This window comes from Ascaphus truei, chromosome 2 (genome assembly GCF_040206685.1).
Source record: "Ascaphus truei isolate aAscTru1 chromosome 2, aAscTru1.hap1, whole genome shotgun sequence".
Taxonomy (NCBI): Eukaryota; Metazoa; Chordata; class Amphibia; order Anura; family Ascaphidae; genus Ascaphus; species Ascaphus truei.
The window spans coordinates 457,521,592-457,539,303 of NC_134484.1; the positions used below are offsets into that span (position 1 = coordinate 457,521,592).

A 17,712-nucleotide genomic window follows, 5' to 3' on the forward strand; every position below is an offset into this window, starting at 1 on the left:
GCTCATCTCTAAACAAGATGCGACCGTTCATTGGCTAAGGTAGGATTTAGATCACCGACTTGAATTGAGAATAGTCAGGGTCCCAGACAGTGGTCGAAGCAGGCAGCAAAGGTGCAAGGTTGGGGTCACAGGCTGGAAACGAGCCGGGTTTAAAAGCAACAGGAACTATGCTCTGGCAACATCCTTGAGCCGAATAAAGATCGAGAGCACTCTGCCATGAAACTCACTATCTGCCCGTAACGGAGGCTCGCCACAAACGGGACGGAACCGCAAGGCCGAGGTTGGGAAATTTAAACACCAACCTGAAGCCGCATCCAGATGCGGGACTCTTAGTCGTGGGGTAGCCGGTTTAGGGTTGGAAAATGCAGGATAGTCCTTGGCAAGCCGAGGTCGAGGATTGGAGAGAGCAGGGTAGACGAATGTAAGCCAATGTCAAGGATTGGAAAGAGCTGGGTAGTCGAAGGTAAGCAATGCAAGGCAGGGCAAGGCGAGGCATTAGTGCTTGTGACCAGCACACGTCCCAAAGGTTTATGCTCAGCCAACTTCCTAGTAGAAGGGCTGAGCCTAACTAGTAGGGTAAGCCAATCAGCTGCAGGGCTGCACAGCAGGCAGGAGCCAATCAGGCGCCTGGTGCTTGACAGGGGCGGAGTCTGCCACTGATCCTCACACTGCCATACCTAACATATGTCTTTCATATTAAGAAATACTGTATTTAATAGCTCACCAAAGGTAGGCATGGATAAGTACATTACCTCTGAGCATTACTGATGATGCAATCCTTCCTATTTAATGTTTCATGCCTAAGGCCGGGGCCATGGTAAAAAATACAGCGCTGAGCCGTGCTGACGCTCATGCTCTCCTGCTCAAGTAGGAGCTTTTTTGTGTCCTGGCATAAGCATCAGCGAGCGCATGTGGCAGGCGGGGCGGGAGGCAGGGCTTGCGCGCCACGTCACGACGCCGACGTCACGGAGTGACATTAGTTTTGCCGGTCACGTGACTGGCCCTCCGCTTCCCTCAGCGCGAAAAATTAAATGAATCTGTTGGCTGCAATACCACACGCCTCCGCACGCCTGGGGAAGCGTGCGGAAGCGTCTACCAAAGCCCCACACATGCCGGATGCAGGAGGTAAGTTTCCTGGCTCAGCGGGCCTCAGCGCTGTATTTTTTACAATGGCCCCGGCCTAATAGAGATGGGCAAATTATTGGGGCGGATTTCGAACCGCAGTGGATCGGCCGGTTGTTTTGGTGTGCGTTTTTCGGCGGATCAATCACAAAAAAGGCGATTTGCGGATTTTAAAAATTATTATTGCCAATACACTCTGCGGATTTCCGCAATCCGTCAACGGATTTTATCCCATGGCGGTTTATGACGAATCCATGGATTGAAACAGAGCAAATTCGTTTGCACATTTTACACAGCGAAACGGATTTTGGGGGGTTAAGTCCGCAAAAATCCGGGAAATGGAAATTCGCCCATCTCTGATGTCAGACGCCAAAAAAAGCGTTATTTTATATTCAAATATGAGAGCTGTAGGGTGATTTCACACTAATATGTGACTCATACAACTGCCGGTCGTAGACTGCTTGCCAAGGAAAATCTGTGACTATCTCGCAGTAACTGTGAGATGATCCACAGCCGGCTGTAATGGCCCATCGGATTAACACAGTGGGGTCCCTGCATTTGAATGGGACTCGCAGCCCGGTAGGATTCACACAGTTTGAGTCCCATTCAAATGCAGGGACCCCCGCTGTGTTAATCTGATGGGCCATTAGTATGGCTGCAAAAATCTCTTTTAGTGGAGAATTCCCAAGGCAAGCAGTCCACAACTGGCAGTTGCAGCTGTAGGTAAAGAAAAGGTGGTAGTTATTTGTTAGGTATTTTTACCTTTCCATGCTCTGCTACTAGAAAGCATGCAACCAAAAAAGCAGCAGGTGTTTACGTTTGTTTTAATGCTTTTCTATTTCTTTTCTAACTGTCTGATTTTGTTACAGATACTTTGTGTCAGTCACAAATTACATGGTAGTAAAAGGATTTGACAGAGCAGCTAAGCAAACAAGGTACGTTTCTCAAAGCCACCTTAATATAATTTAGTTTAGTTACGTTCTTAATGGAATGGGGGGTCCCCTGTATTATGCATTCCAGCTTCATCAGCATATGGAGGAAGGGTCTTAAAAGTTGTTTTTGTTTATTTGATTTATCATTTTTATTGAATAAGTGGTAATATACAAACAGTTGGAAGGATGACTATTGCAATAACATTTGATAATGCATTAACAATAGTATATTACTAGAGAACACACATTCATTACGATTGAGTAGTAAAATGCTCACTGTAAACTAAAGTGTATTAGTGCCATTCATTTACTTGACATAAAACAGCAATTTCACAAAAAAAAAAAAAATATTTTATTTCATAATTTGGGGGTCCTCCGGTGCAGAATCGTGCTATTTGCAACTCTGGGGACTGCACGGTTCCCGGGATAATTACTTCTGAAGTTGCCGGTTCCTTGTGGGAAATCCAACAGGTCTCTATGCAGTTAAACATGCACAGTCTTAGCAAGCTCAAAACCCCCGACACACACTATTACAGTACAACTCTGATAGTCCGCTGTCCTATAGCTCGGGACTCCCGATAGTCTGACGGCTCACTCAGAACCTGGATGAGTTTATGTAGTTTATTTACAAACTTAAAGTTTATTATCATGAAGGCTACTTCAGTTACTGTACTTACAAATATTATACAAATGTAAAAAGGTGAAGTTAAAGTGTCTAGGGGTATTGCTAGGAGTGACACCCACTAGTTCGGAATATCCAATAATCAAGTACCAATGGTGCGGGACAATCGGAATTGTACTGTATATATTTGTTTGGGTTAATTGGAGCGCCACTGGGAAAGTGACCAAGTATATTACGATCAACAAAGAGGCCCCAACACACATTCAATAGAACAAATTATTTAGTAAATTACTATATGGTTTTTCTATATAATGTTTTTGTTTATAAGTACTGTATGGGTCACTATATGGGTCACGCGTCCCATGCGATTGGCTACAGTATATGATTGTTTTGTTTCCTCATTCCAAATGGAAGAAATACAAAAGACACCGTATGAAATTGGTAGTGTAGGACCTGCCGAGATGGGTTACCAGTACGTGGTTGCAGGCTTGAAATGTTTTGGCTAAAAGATTGAACTAAGTGACCGTTACTTATCAAGAAAACAAATATAGAAAAACATTGAGTAATGTGGTAAATAAAAATGGTACTATTGGATGTGCATTGGGACTTCTTTATCATTCTGTATACAGGTAGTGACAATTTATCTAAGAGAATCAAGCGTGTGAGTGAGTATTCTGAAGGGCGCAGAGTGTCCAAAAAGTGTAGTCTGGCTGATCCAAAAACTCCAATGTCACCATGATATTGTAACTCAGTCCTTACTTTGCAGCCGTGTTCCCAATGTCTCCTGGCTCTCATTAATCCTGCTTCTCTATGGAACATTTATATTTTGAGACACTAGACTGGATTACAGTTTCATGATGACACAGTGCTACCTATGGAAGTCTCTCAGTGCTGTAACACCTTTGCTGTCAGAGGACCCAGCAACACAATGTTTGTCTGAGATACTTTTTAAGCAATCGTCATCATCATCATCTCCTTCATTTAATTTGCTGGTGTTATGTTACACACCGCCTAGATGGTCAGTGATCAAAAGGAAAATATGAATATGTCTCAAAATGAAAAAAAATATTGTACCATTTCCTTGTCATTTGCAGTGGTCACTGGAAAGTAAATAAGAAGCTTCTGAAGCAGCTAGTTGGAGAATCTTCAGAGACCCCCGTTCCCATTTTGCTCCAGCGAGTCTTCATTGACCCAGTCAGAAAACATGTGCCGCAGTATGTGCAGCTTCTATCACAGCTCAATGGAAAACCTTTGGAGGTAGGACATACCATGTAGCACGTGTTGATGCCCACCAAGAGGTTCTAGATCTAGGGTGACCAGATGTCCCGGTTTAGCCGGGACAGTCCCGGTTCTTAAGTTACTGTCTTGGTGTCCCGACAATCTTTGTAATGTCTCGGAGAGAGGAGTAGGTGAAGCTCAATGTCTCCTCTGGCCATTAGGCTGCGATTATACAGAAAAACACCCGTGGTGCCGCCCGTAACGACACCACGCGGCGCAAAAACTAATTTTGAAAACGCATGAACTGTCTCACGCTTTGCAGTAGCAAACGGGGAGACAGTTGCATTTGATATAGCCACTTTCCCTTATGTATTAAACTTGGTTTTTGCGCAGCGCGGTGTCGCTAAAGGCGACACCACGGGTGTTTTTCTCGCAGCCCCAGGTGGCTCTGCTCAGCTCACGCAGCTCCTCCTCTCTCTGGCTGCAGTGTGCGGTGTTAATGATAAGTTAAGGGTGTGTGTTTGTGTGTGGGTAAGTGTGTGTGGGTAGGTACGTGTGTGTGTGGGGGGGTGTGGGTGTGTGTGTAAGTGGCTGCATAAGTGAGCGAAGGGAGAGAGGAGAGAAAGTGGGACGCTGGGGAGTGGGAGGCTGGGGAGTGTGAAAGAGAGAAGATGGGGAGGGGGAGATTGAGGGGATGGAGGACACTGGGAGACACCTTACAGCACATGGACTGGAATTATTTTCCTTGATAAATACTGTAGGGTCCTTAAAGTTTCTCATTTGCACGCGGGTGCTTTACATTGTTCACTGAAAGGGGATTTCCAATATACCAAGTGTATCTTCACTCATCCTCTGTTAGAGGAGGCCACTGAGTAGACGCTTTCTTGCCATTGTACATCTGGTTAAAGAAGATGCGGCTCACTTATGCATTTGTTCCCTTGCCAGGAGACACGGGAAGCCCGACGGAGCACCACAGATACGTTAAATACATTTGTGAAACTGCAGACGTATGTAAACCAAGCTCTGGACGAGGCGTCGCAAACCCAGATCCTGTGGAATTCTTTATCAAATAAGCTAACAGTAAGTCAGACATCTTTCACCAGGAGACTTTCAATATTATGTTCACAGTAAATACAATGTCATTTTATACAGTAAGTACAGAAAACTCCTGTTTATCTGGTTTGCTCATATAAGAAACCTCCTTCCCCAAATATATTTGCATGTGTCTGCATCGTAATGTACTGCACCCTCCAAATATATGTTTAGCCATGAACAGTAAGCAGTTACTGTGCCTGTTTTTGTGGCTATTGGTCTGTCATGGAACAAGAATCACATCCCTGTTTCACCCCCCTCTTTCCTTTGCAGCTTCTGCCTGTCAGTTCTTATTTCAGCTGCATGGAGTTTGCACACACACACAGTGCCTGTGCGATATGTAACAATGTTGCATTTCTTGCCTCTGGGCATGTAATCAGTGAGTTGCTACTGCAGCCTCTGAGATCCTTACCAGAATGGGCTAGTCTGCCCTCCCCCCTGTTTTGTTCACAGATAGTCTGTCCCAAGACTATTCCTTTTACCCACATTGCTCCTCACTTCCTTTTCCACCCTGCAGACAGTGCGTACAGCACGCATCTCTGTTACTCTCCTATGGCAAGGCCATCTCTTTCTACCTGTTTCTAACTACAAATCACTACTACACACCATCCACAAGTGCCTGTATTTACTGCTGCTTTTCCAATAAAGTGAAGGAAATATTATAGGACTTGGAGTGATTTGGAAAGGGAGCTGAGTTAATGCTATCTGGGGCAATTCACACATCACACGTGACCCTGGCTTCAGAATATGGTCCATCTGCCTAAATTGTAGACTTGTACATGCTTACATACGTAGAAAGCCTAACTTTTTTAAACCATGCAGGATTCAGAGATAAAAAAAAAGACGTATAATTTGCTGGAGTTTTGCAATTTATTGTTGATTTGTTGGCAAATGTATTTTGTAATGAAATTGGTGACATTCTATCCTATTCACTTTGTTTTAGCTAAAGATGTGATTAGGATTAACTTGGTGCGATGGTTTGGCAAATATCTGGCTAAATGACTGGGGATGTAGGAACGCGACATGATTTGCTTTGCCGCTGTTTCCATCCAACTTTAAAAAAAAATATGGGAAAACCAGCGATAATTGTAATCAAAACTTTCGGCACCAAATGTTTTAACAAAACAACCCAAATTGTTCAAAAGTTGGCTTTATTTTTTTAGAGTTGCGAAATAGCAGCTAGCGACTTTTGAATAATTTTTACATTTGATCAAATTTTTAAAGCAAAAGTAATTACATTTCTTTCAAAGGTGCAATAATCAGTGACTTGTTAGCATTAAGCGAACATGTTCTTGTGAACTTTTGGATTAAAGCAAACTTTTTCGCCGACCAGAAAGGGTGCAATTTGCACAGTTTGCTAATGTGTGTACTTGTCAGACACATCTCTAAAAATGACCTTGATTTTTGTGATTTTTTTGATGAATTCACAAAAGACAAGATTTGCAAAATCCACACATGTTCACATGGGGAACATGATTAATTGAGAGGAGGATGTGAACAAAGGAGAGAGAGGTGGAGCATTTACAGTATAAAATATAAATTAACATGGCTAATAACATTGCTAATAACATTGCTGTTTAAAAACAAATTAATACATTATAAATGTATCGATCTTGATTTATGGTTATGCAAATGAAAAACAAGATTTAGCACCCACATTACTATTCTAATGACATTCTGCATTATCATTTAAACAGCGTGCATATCACTCCGAACACTAGTGTAGACACCCCAAGGTGTCTGATAATACCAGCTTTATGGTCAACTACTGTAGCTAAAGTACCCGGCGTTGCCCAGAAATACTAAGAAACCAAAAAATACTCCGATTTATAAATGAATCATTTAAAAAAAAATGTGTTTGTTAATTTTAAAATCCCCTGCTAAAGCAACAACTACACACACAATAGTTTCATTACCTTTTAGGTCCTGTAATGTTCGATCGAGAGCCTCTAATGCTGCGTGCTTGTGGGACATTGGACTCTCGTCCCAAACAATGACCTCGCACTCATGAAGAACTTTGGCTGCTCCTGTATTTTTGCTAATGTTGCAAATTGGATTTTGAGAGTGACCAAGTTGAAGTGGTAGCTTAAGGGTTGTGTGATGGGCTCATATCATTGCTGATGTCATCAGGGCCGCCGACTGATTTCCCGGGGCCCAGGACTAGAGTTACGTCCGCCCCCCCCCTCCCCTGACCCCTGGCAGTATCGCGTGCCCCACCCCTTCCCCTCCACCTCCGTTTCACCCCTCTATTTTTCACCCTCTTCCCATGTATTTCTCTCCCCTCCGTCTCACTCCCTCTTCCTCACTCACTATTAAAATGACCCCCACCCCCCCAACACATTTTAAAGACTCCCTCTCCTCCAATACATTTTTTAAAGACCCCCACTCCCCCAATACATTTTTTAAAAAAAACACTCCCTCAATACAATTTAAAAAGACCTCCACTACCACAATACATATCAGAAGACCTCCACTCCCCCAATACATATAAAAAAAAGACCCCCCAATACATATAAAAAAACTGACTTACCTTGTGGATGGTCAGGCCAGGTCCAGTGACTGTGGCGGCCCGGTGGCCGGCACTGCAAGTTGAGCCCGACCTCTGGCCAGGCCCTGCTGCCGGTCCTCTCGTGGTCAGGCCCCGGCTCTCCTCTAGCTGCAGCCTGCATGCATCTATCCCTCTGTCCCACATCAAGCTTTCGACGGGCCTCTCTCTCTTGCAGTCGCGCCCCGGAAGCAGGGCCAAGTTTGCTTCTGGAGCGCTGACGTCAGAGAGGCCCGTCGGCGTGGGACAGAGCGATAGAGGAATAGAGGCCTGCATCTGATGGAGAGCCGGGGCCCGTTGCGAGAGGACTGGCAGCCAGGCCTGGCCAGAGGTCGGACCCGACTTGCAGCCCCGGCCGGCCATCGGGCCCGGGACACCTGTCCCTTCTGTCCCCCCCTGTCGGCGGCCATGGATGTCATACAATATGTGATGTAATTTGTGAATTGTACCCAAACATAGACAAAAGCCTGCTCCTTCTAAGGAACCATCATGCAAAATGTGGTTACACTATCTCAAGTGGTCTCCAAATGCATAGCGATCAGACAGACAACATTACATAATATATAGCAGTATGAAAAAATGGAGAATCCGGTCCAGCCACTTGGGATGTCCCTGCAAGGGGTCTAAGGTAATGCAAAAATATCAAAGATGGGTGTTGGGACAAAAAATCCGGTCAAGGATTAGTAATCATGAAAAAAATAATGTCAAGCACACCAAAAATAAGGCGAATTTAATAAGTAACAAAAAAGGTTATTTAATGACTTGAAAAAGTCATAGTAGCATCCAAACGTTTCGGTGCAAACAAATACCTGATGAAGGTGGCTGTGTGCACCGAAACATTCGATGCTACCATTCAAGACTTTAAATTACCTTTTTGCTACTTATTGAATTCTCCTTATTTTTGGGGTGCTTGACTTTATTTTTTCATAATGTTTAGTAGATCAGTTAGTGGGGAATTGCTTCTGTTCATTAGAAACACTTGCATGCTAACGTCCCCAATCTGGTTTCTCTGTAATTGTACAAACTAGAACTGCCAAGTGGGGAATGGAGGACCTGGATGTTAAATCGGCTTTTTTAGTAGCCATTTAGAGAGCACAATTAGTGCTTTTGGTTTTATAACCGTGATACATTTAAATCCATAAGATTTATGTTCAGACAAATGCATCACTTAATTGATGGCTTTTTCATCTCGCCTCTCCTGCAGTTGATGTAAGAATTGAACCTTTAGGTCTGAGATGGAGATAAAGTTGGAGAATCTGTAAAAGTGTAATATTTGAGAGAGACAATAAAGTACAAACTTTGAAAAAAAATAAGTAAAAGGCAATAATGCATTCATTTGTTTGATATACTGTACACCCCCAAACCTTAACAAATACGGGACAATAATAATACAGGTGGTCCTCGCTATCCGTCGTTTCGTTTGACAGATTATCTGACAGATCGCAATCCATTCCGCGGAACGCATTATCCGGCGTCGGAACGGATTATCGTACAGATCACAATGCAGTACCCGAAACGCATTATCCGGCGTCGGAACGGATTATCGTACAGATCACAATGCAGTACCCGGAACGCATTATCCGGCGTTGGAACGGATTATCGTACAGATCACAATGCAGTACCCGGAACGCATTATCCAGCGTCGGAACGGATTATCGTACAGATCACAATGCATTCCGCGGAACGCATTATCCAGCGTCGGAACGGATTATCGTACAGATCACAATGCATTCCGCGGAACGCATTATCCGGCGTCGGAACGGATTATCATACAGATCACAATGCAGTACCCGGAACGCATTATCCGGCGTCGGAACGGATTATCGTACAGATCACAATGCAGTACCCGGAACGCATTATCCGGCGTCGGAACGGATTATCGTACAGATCACAATGCAGTACCCGGAACGCATTATCCAACGTTGGAACGGATTATTGTACGGATCACAATGCATTCCGCGGAACGCATTATCCAACGTTGGAACGGATTATCGTACGGATCACAATGCATTCCGCTGAACGCATTATCCGGCGTCGGAACGGATTATCATACAGATCACAATGCAGTACCCGGAACGCATTATCCGACGGTTTCACTATCCGCCGGCAGTTTGCGGAATGGACTTCGTTGGATACACGAGGACCACCTGTATAATATACTGTTTGGGGTGTTGCATTTGGTTAAACTTGTGTGTTTCGGACTTTGCTCTTGATGTCTCACGGTAATCAATGTGCTCTTTAAAAAAAAAAAAAAAGATACCTACTGTAATTGCCATATTTAAATAATGAGAAATATTTAAGCAGTGGCTTTATATTACAGGTCGCTTTGTGTACACCGGAGCGCCGGCTGCAAGAAGACAGCAAAAATATCCCAATTACTGTCAGCACAGGCAGATACGACCGAATTCTCCTCTTTCATGATATGCTAGTACTTCTTCAGGTAGGATTATGTAGCCAACGCTATAACCAGAGTCAGCCATTTGGACCATTTACGCAACTGTAGTAGTTATTTTTAATTTTTTTTTATTGTCTTGTCCTAAGCGCAATATTAACCTTGTGATGTTTTTTTTTTACATTTATTTCTCTTTCAGGGGAATGAGATTCACAGCTGCGACTTGAAGACCGTTTGGGTGGACTCGAGAACAAAGCAAAAATCTGATCCAAACAAGAAGTGAGTATCAACATCGGACATCTTAAAAACGCCTTGTAGCTTTGTGCCATCAACAGCAAAACTAATGCCCGCCAGAAGGTAATGTTTCAGAGGGGCTTATTTATCAGTCTCTCGGAGGCAGAACCGAAGCAAAAAACGGCATCCGCTAATCCGGTTTCATGGTTTTAACGGAATTCTTTTCCTTGATAAATCTGTTGCCTCCGTTTTGCTGTCGGGATACTTTAATAACTAGATGTATGTCGCTGTATCAAAATCTCCACGCTGCAAAAAGGGGGCAACACTTCAGCAAATACGACACCAGATCTAATCAAAAAGATTCCTATTCTTTGATACTGTAAAGCTAGGGCCGGTTTTTGCACCTTTGACCGTTCCCCTCCAAATATGTTGAAATAGAAACCCCTCTGCTGCCATGTGGTCTGCACTGTATGCAGGTCACAATACAAAGACAGAGCACACCGCTCACTAGACATAATTCTAATTGACCAATACATGATCTATTAATAACAGTGGGTGCCAGCTATGTACTAAGGTTAATGGATTACCATATAAATGAAAGGCTGACAAAAGTCAATCAATCATTCAAAGAAAGTACAGGCATTCTCACTTTAAGTACAGGCAGTCCTCAGTTATCCGACACAATGCTTAATCAAAATGGCGTTGGATAGCGAAACATCTTAAAGTGAAACACGTTTTCCCATAGGAACACTGTTTAAATGAAAGGTTCCGTTCCTGAAGGCAGTTTTACCACTAAAATACACCAAATATTTTACGCAGGCAATAAGATACTGTATGCAGCACACACATAAATGATATAGTGTATATACTGTATTATATATATATATAATATAACATAATATATAATATATTATATAGTATAATATATATATTAAATACACATAAACAACTTTGCAAAGCGTCGTAAGAGCGTTGGATAAGCCATTTTGGCGTTGTAAAAATGAACAGAGGTATGCATTGCATAGTGTTGGATAAGCAATTCATTGTAAAATGAAGCGTTGTAAAACGAGGACTGCCTGTACACTCGCGAGTAGGGACATATTGCCCAATAGGCAAACGGCAGCTTGCGCATGCGCCTGTCAGCACGTTCTGAACAGCAATACTGGCTCCCTACCTGTACCGAAGCTGTGCGCAAGTGGGGAGACTATAGAGCCTGTTACAAATGCGTTATTCATGCGTTATCAGTTATGCACGTATATGACGATTGCAGTACAGTACATGCATCGATAAGTGGGAAAATAGGTAGTGCTTCACTTTAAGTACATTTTCGCTTTACATACATGCTCCGGTCCCATTGCGTACGTTAATGCGGGGTATGCCTGTACATTTTATTGGTGCACTCCAAAAATATATATATTTTTTTTTTACAGTGAATACAAAATAGTGAAAATTAGTGATATAAATAACAAATGTAAATAACATGTGGTGCTAACGATCTGCGTTATGTGGCTGCCGTATTAAATAATTCGCTGTTGATAATTGTGGCCATTAACAAAAAAAAAAAACAATTAGTGGTTCTAATGGCTGCAACTAAAACCTGTGCAGTGGTGTAATTATGGATACTGAGTCACCAGGAGCAACTAATCCAAATGTGGGCGACAGATTGTTATACTATTATAATCGTGACAATCACATGTAGTGTGCGCTCATGATAAAGTCTTGAATAATAACTATGTATATAGCATAAGACCAGCAGAGGTCATTAATCAGTCCAGAGAAAAAGGGGGATCTGTGATGTTATTATGAATAACAATTGTGCATTATGTGGGGATATTATTGATTCATAGCAATGACATATGTAAGAGTATAATAATAATAATTATTATTATATTATTATTATTATTATTATTGCTTCACAGCAATGACATATGTAAGAGAATAATAATAATTATTATTATTATTATTGATACACAGCAATGACATATGTAAGAGAATAATAATAATAATAATAATAATTATATTAATATTATTGATTCACAGCAATGACATATGTAAGAGTATAATAATAATAATAAAAATTATTATTATTATATTATTATTGATTCACAGCAATAACATATGTAAGAGTAAGCTGCTACGTGTTCTTGCCATAAGCAAGATTGCTGATTAGTGATTAGTTGCCCTTAGTGACTCAGTATCCATACTTACACCTCTGCACAGGTTTTACTTGCAGCCATTAGAACCACGAATTGTTTTTTATTTTTATTTTTGAATGGTCACAATTATCAACGGCGAATTATTTAATACGGCAGCCACATAACGCAGATCGTTAGCACCACCACATGTTATTTACATTTTTTATTTATATCACTAATTTTCACTATTTTGTATTCACTGTAAAAAAACAAAAATTATTTTTTAGAGTGCACCAATAAAATGGACTTTCTTTGAATGATTGATTGACTTTTGTCAGCCTTTCATTTATATGGTAATCCTGTATGCAGGTCACCTGATAGGGAAGGGGTTAAATGATGCTATGAATCAAGCATACAGTATGTATGAGAGACAGTAAGGGCCTTTTTCTATGTAAACCAAATCGCCCGGTTGTGCTGTTCCTTGCTGATATTCCGTGTTATTCGTTGGGTGAGGGCTTTCCTTGTATAGCGCCCAAAGGTGCTCTAACCCTAACCACAGAAAAGGGATTTTATATCCAGATGACAAAAAGTTATATTAAATCTGCTTCAAATAAAGAAATGTGACAAGGCGTGTCCAACGTATTGTGTCCCCATTCATAGTAATTTCATATTCGCTGTACAGAATTGTCTTGTTATATGGCGTCCCAAATTCCCCCATAAAGAAATATATATATATATATATATATATATATATATATATATATATATATATATACTGTATATATATATATATACTGTATATGTGTGTGTATAGATAGATAGATAGATGTAGAGGTACAGTAGAGGTATCTGTACCGTGTTAGCCGAGCTTAATAATAAAAAATGAATAGACAATACCGTTCTGTTGCTAACAAAATGTGTGTGTGTATATTTATATTTATATATATATGTGTATATATATATGTATATATATATGTGTATATATATATGTGTATATATATATATATATATGCACACATACACACACACTGTTCTGGAAAAATGGAACGGCTGTAGTTTTTTATCACATCTTATATATTTCTCAATCCATCCCCATGAAAATGTGCACAATTGTAGGTCTTTTGGGTAGATTAACACTATACTTACTGTATATAAGAAGCACAATGTAGACAATCAACTGATGTTCACTAAATTGATGTCACTGTATTATGTCAACAAGTACCAGATACACTGCGGGAGGTTCATGTTCATTAAACGAGAAATAGAGTTTTTCCTTGGCAGCTTGTAAATGTGTTAAACTGTTGTAAATTTGGGGTTGGATATTCGGATTCTCACAAAAAACACCTGTTACTGTAAAATGGGCATAGTTACATTTTAGGGGAATCTGAGAGGAAGTAGATATTTTCGATGAGTCGGGATTAAAAGGTCTTTGAACTTTGCTTTCCAGCCATTTCCTGCGCATCATTACCCCAGAAGAGGAACTGCTTATTTCCACCAAAGAACCACAACATCAGGTTAGCCAATTGTGGGAAATAGATTTGCTGCTAGACTGCGTGTTCGTCTGTTAATCAGTTATCATACAGTATGTGCCTCATCTGCATCTGCATGTAGGGCTACTGAGGGGAGGGTGGGGGGGGGGAGGGGCAGAGGCAGGACAAGTGTCCTGGGCCCAGCTTCTCTGGGGGGCCCGGCCAATGTTGGAAGTTTGGCTCTGCCTCTCCTGGAAATTGAACCCAATTTACGCATCTGTAAGAGGGGGAGAGCTTGAGAGATTGGTGGGGGGATGGGATAGAGGGAGAAATACATGGAGGGAGGGGGCAAGTGTGGTGGGGGGGGGTGGAGAGGGTTTGTAAAGAAGGGGGGAGATACAGGGGTTGACAGTGACAAAAGGGAGAGAAATAGAGAGACGGAGAGTGAGAAAGAGAGAGGGGGTGAGCGAAAGAAAGGGGGGACTCGCAGGGCTGCAGACATGAGGGGAGAAGGGCAGGAGGAAGCTATACTCCTGGGCCCCGGGAAAGCTGCCAGCGGCCCTGTCCGCTCACCTACAAGGACGGAATGGGACTATTCAACGTGGCCGGTCAGCCTCCGAGAGACACTTGGCCGTCGCCGTGTAGCCACTGGCCACTTTGGCCCCAAGGTAGGGGATTAGCGTTTGGATCAGGGGTTATGGGGTAGTCAAGGTTAAGGTTTTTAGTGTAAGGGGTTAAGGTTTTTAGGGTAAGAGGTTAACAGGGTAAGATTTTTAAAGTAAGGGGTTAAGGTTATTAGGGTTAGGGGACACATTACCTGCGGCAGCTCAATGTCCCGATGGATGAATGGCGGTGGATGAATGGCGCGTCAAAATGTCCTACACCGTACAAGGGCGCCTGTGTTTAGGATTTGTAGAACTGGGGCAGCACTGATGCAAAAAACTAGCAGGATATACACTAAATAATCTGATAGCTTGTATTTTGTTACAGGATTTTGCTTCTTTAAAGCTTCCATGAGATTTATATGAGTATAGTGTCAGCATCTTCCCCCTGAGCATATCCTACTCATATGATTTTCTTAGCTTGGTTACCTCCGTCCGCACTGAGGTGCAATATGATCCCCTCCCCCCCAGAAACTTAATATTTCAAATGTTTAATGGAGATTTATAAAATAAAAACAGTGTTGACAAGAGCAAGAAGTAACATAAATGCAGCTCCTTAAGTCAGTTCCAGTAAGAACCAGCCCCTTGCCCCTGATTGGACACCAGGCCTGATTGCACTATCTTCTCTGACTCATAGAGCTGCAAGGTGTGGGGAAAACCCATGATTACTCCTGGCAAACATACCGTTACTAGGGATTACTGCCAGCTGGAGGGCAGACTTATAGCCCCAAAACCAGCCAGGGCTACATAGATATATAAAGATGATAGGTTGGCAGGAGAATCCCTATGCACTGGACGATGCACAGGATGTAAATCTGGCAACCTCTCACACACTGCCTCACTGATAGAACAAAGGGTAGTGACAATATAAAAAATAGGTCAACAGCTACTCACACGGCCTTGTGTTGGTAAAAAGTCCTCAGATGGTATCTTTATGGTCACAGGTAGGTGACCCCAGTCAATACATAGATATGAAGAGTGTGTTGGAAATAGGATAATAAATATTTATTGTAAAAACATATTCAAACTTACATCAGAGAAAACCCTGGCAGTCGCTGCAGAGCCCGCTCCCTCCGTAGTGTAGACTTGTCTTCGCTACCGCGTCCGGTCATCTGTTAGAGAGCACTCCGTCGGCACTGAGAAGGAACACACTACTACGGCGGCTGCCAAGGCTCAAAAATGTCCAACAGATAGAGCTGCTATCTGTAATGCTGCTGTAATATATTGACACAATGTGACACACAGATACACACAATTTTCTAAATTATGGGAGCAATGTTTCAAAATGTGATGCCTGATACATACAGTATGGCCTTAACTGCCTGTAAAACCAGTGACCTGGAGAAGGATATACAGTATGTTATACAAGGAGTATGGTGTCCTGCACCTCTGGTTCTAATCGTGTAAAGAGACAAACATTCTCAGTGGAATGTATTATTTTTGTGCCCATCGTATTTTCTGCCCACGTTTTACCATTAGGTTTTGTGGCTGTGGAAATTGAATCAGCTTATTCGTCAGACTCTGACCGGGAAGAGGGATTTCCCGCTGTGGGGAAAGACTGGAGAAGCCAACGATCCTCCTGCGTGTCGGTTTTCCACGTACACGTACAGGACCGAGGGCAGATTTAAGAGTGCAGTTTACGAAGGGGACATGTCCTGGGGAAAACCTCACGGGAAGTAAGTAAGAAGCTGATACGTAACCTGCTCTGTGCTGAGAATCTCCGGGGACTAATTCCAAAGTGTGGCAGTGAGGCTTGTATTAGAGATGCAAAGTATGCCAGGCGTGTACCTTATTAGTGATCCAGTTTAGCTCATTTTTACCCCTGTGCTGAAAACTAAACATCATTGTTGCCTTTGTGCTACTTTTCTACCGCACCAGTGACTTCCCTGGCTATGTATAAAAGAGATGAACAAAGTGCAGAATACCTGCAATGCTATGCTATATAGCACTGTAAATCCTATAAAAGCATGCTTGTAAATCATTTGTCCCACAGAAGTCATGTAGTTATTTATTTGATTCCACACTGAGAGTTTTTTTTTTTTTTTTTTTTTTAACCATTATCATTTGTCACCACCTTTCTTTCTGCTCACTGTCATTCATCTTTGGATGCAGGTTATTTGGAAACGCTGCATCACATTAGCCGCAAGGTTTGCGATAAAGACAGTTAGCGTGTTTATTATTTTGTGAAAGAGCGGCTGTCACTCGCTGTGCGGCCTGCAGGCAGCAACGTCGTCAGCAACAGTGCAAAGAAAACAGCCACGTGCATGTGTTCTCACTGATACAAGCACAGGCTGGCACATTAAAGGGCCAAGGTCAAACCATTCCATTTATCAAGTGTATGAAACCACAAGCAGCCATGTCAATCAAATATATATTTAAAAAAAAAATATATATATATATAAATATATAGCAAATGTAAATATACTGTATGCTCATTTGCATGTCCTAGGCTCATTTGCAACCCCGCCTTTCACCATTATCACCCAGCACACAGCACTTCCACTGCAGCAAGGGATTCTGGGAAATGACATGCAATGACACAGTGCCACTTTTTGCTTCAAAAAACATTTTATACATGGTTCCCTATAGGCTTAAGCTTGCTGCATGGTCACAGCTTTGAGCACAGCCAGGGTTAAGATGCATAGCCAGAAAACCCACCCACAGACATCTCTTTCGACCTTAATGGGTCTCATCAGTGTGGGGTTGGTTAACTGGCTATGCAATGAAGCGAAAGGATGGGGTTTACCATACTGAACCATGTATAAAATGCCCAGCGCTCAGCGCTTGGGTAAATAAATTTTTTAAACTTTCCCGCTCGCTCAACTATTCGGCAATGCCGAATACCCCACCCCCCGCGGGCGCGAGAGCAGACGCAGGACACCCAGCTTGCATGCTTTGAGCACCAGTGGGGACTCAGCCTAAGGAGGGAGAAATGTCTCAACAGACTGGTCATTCACAGGTGTATATTAGCACCTGCTATTAAAAGTAGGGTGGGTGAGATTAGAACCAGGGATGAGGGGTCACAGACCTCCAAACAACTGTTACCGATTAACATTTACAAACACCCACAATCCCTGCAAACTCAGAACCCAAAACCCAGCACACCATATGTGTTTGTGTCACACAGGAGTGCTACTGGGATTGTGACCTCAGGGATACAGGGAAAGACGAAACATTTCTATAAAGGTACCGGTCCCAATTTAATGTGCAGTGAAGCTGTCGCTGGCTCACGTGCATGGAGCGTAGTACATATATCTGCCCAAGCAACAAGAAGATGGCTTCTTGTTGG

The 17,712-nt window shown here is 42.4% G+C and overlaps 1 protein-coding gene across 5 annotated transcripts in view; it reads left to right on the forward strand.

Moving 5' to 3' along the window:
- The window catches only part of ALS2CL (ALS2 C-terminal like), a 131,077-nt gene that overhangs the window by 69,168 nt on the left and 44,197 nt on the right, over positions 1 to 17,712 (forward strand). For all 5 annotated transcript variants that reach the window (XM_075588012.1, XM_075588014.1, XM_075588016.1 and 2 more), the window contains 7 exons: positions 1,992 to 2,057; positions 3,771 to 3,933; positions 4,840 to 4,974; positions 9,852 to 9,971; positions 10,123 to 10,202; positions 13,740 to 13,806; positions 15,903 to 16,099. In XM_075588012.1, the coding sequence (XP_075444127.1) occupies positions 1,992 to 2,057; positions 3,771 to 3,933; positions 4,840 to 4,974; positions 9,852 to 9,971; positions 10,123 to 10,202; positions 13,740 to 13,806; positions 15,903 to 16,099 (828 nt within the window). The remainder of the gene's footprint in view (positions 1 to 1,991; positions 2,058 to 3,770; positions 3,934 to 4,839; positions 4,975 to 9,851; positions 9,972 to 10,122; positions 10,203 to 13,739; positions 13,807 to 15,902; positions 16,100 to 17,712) is intronic.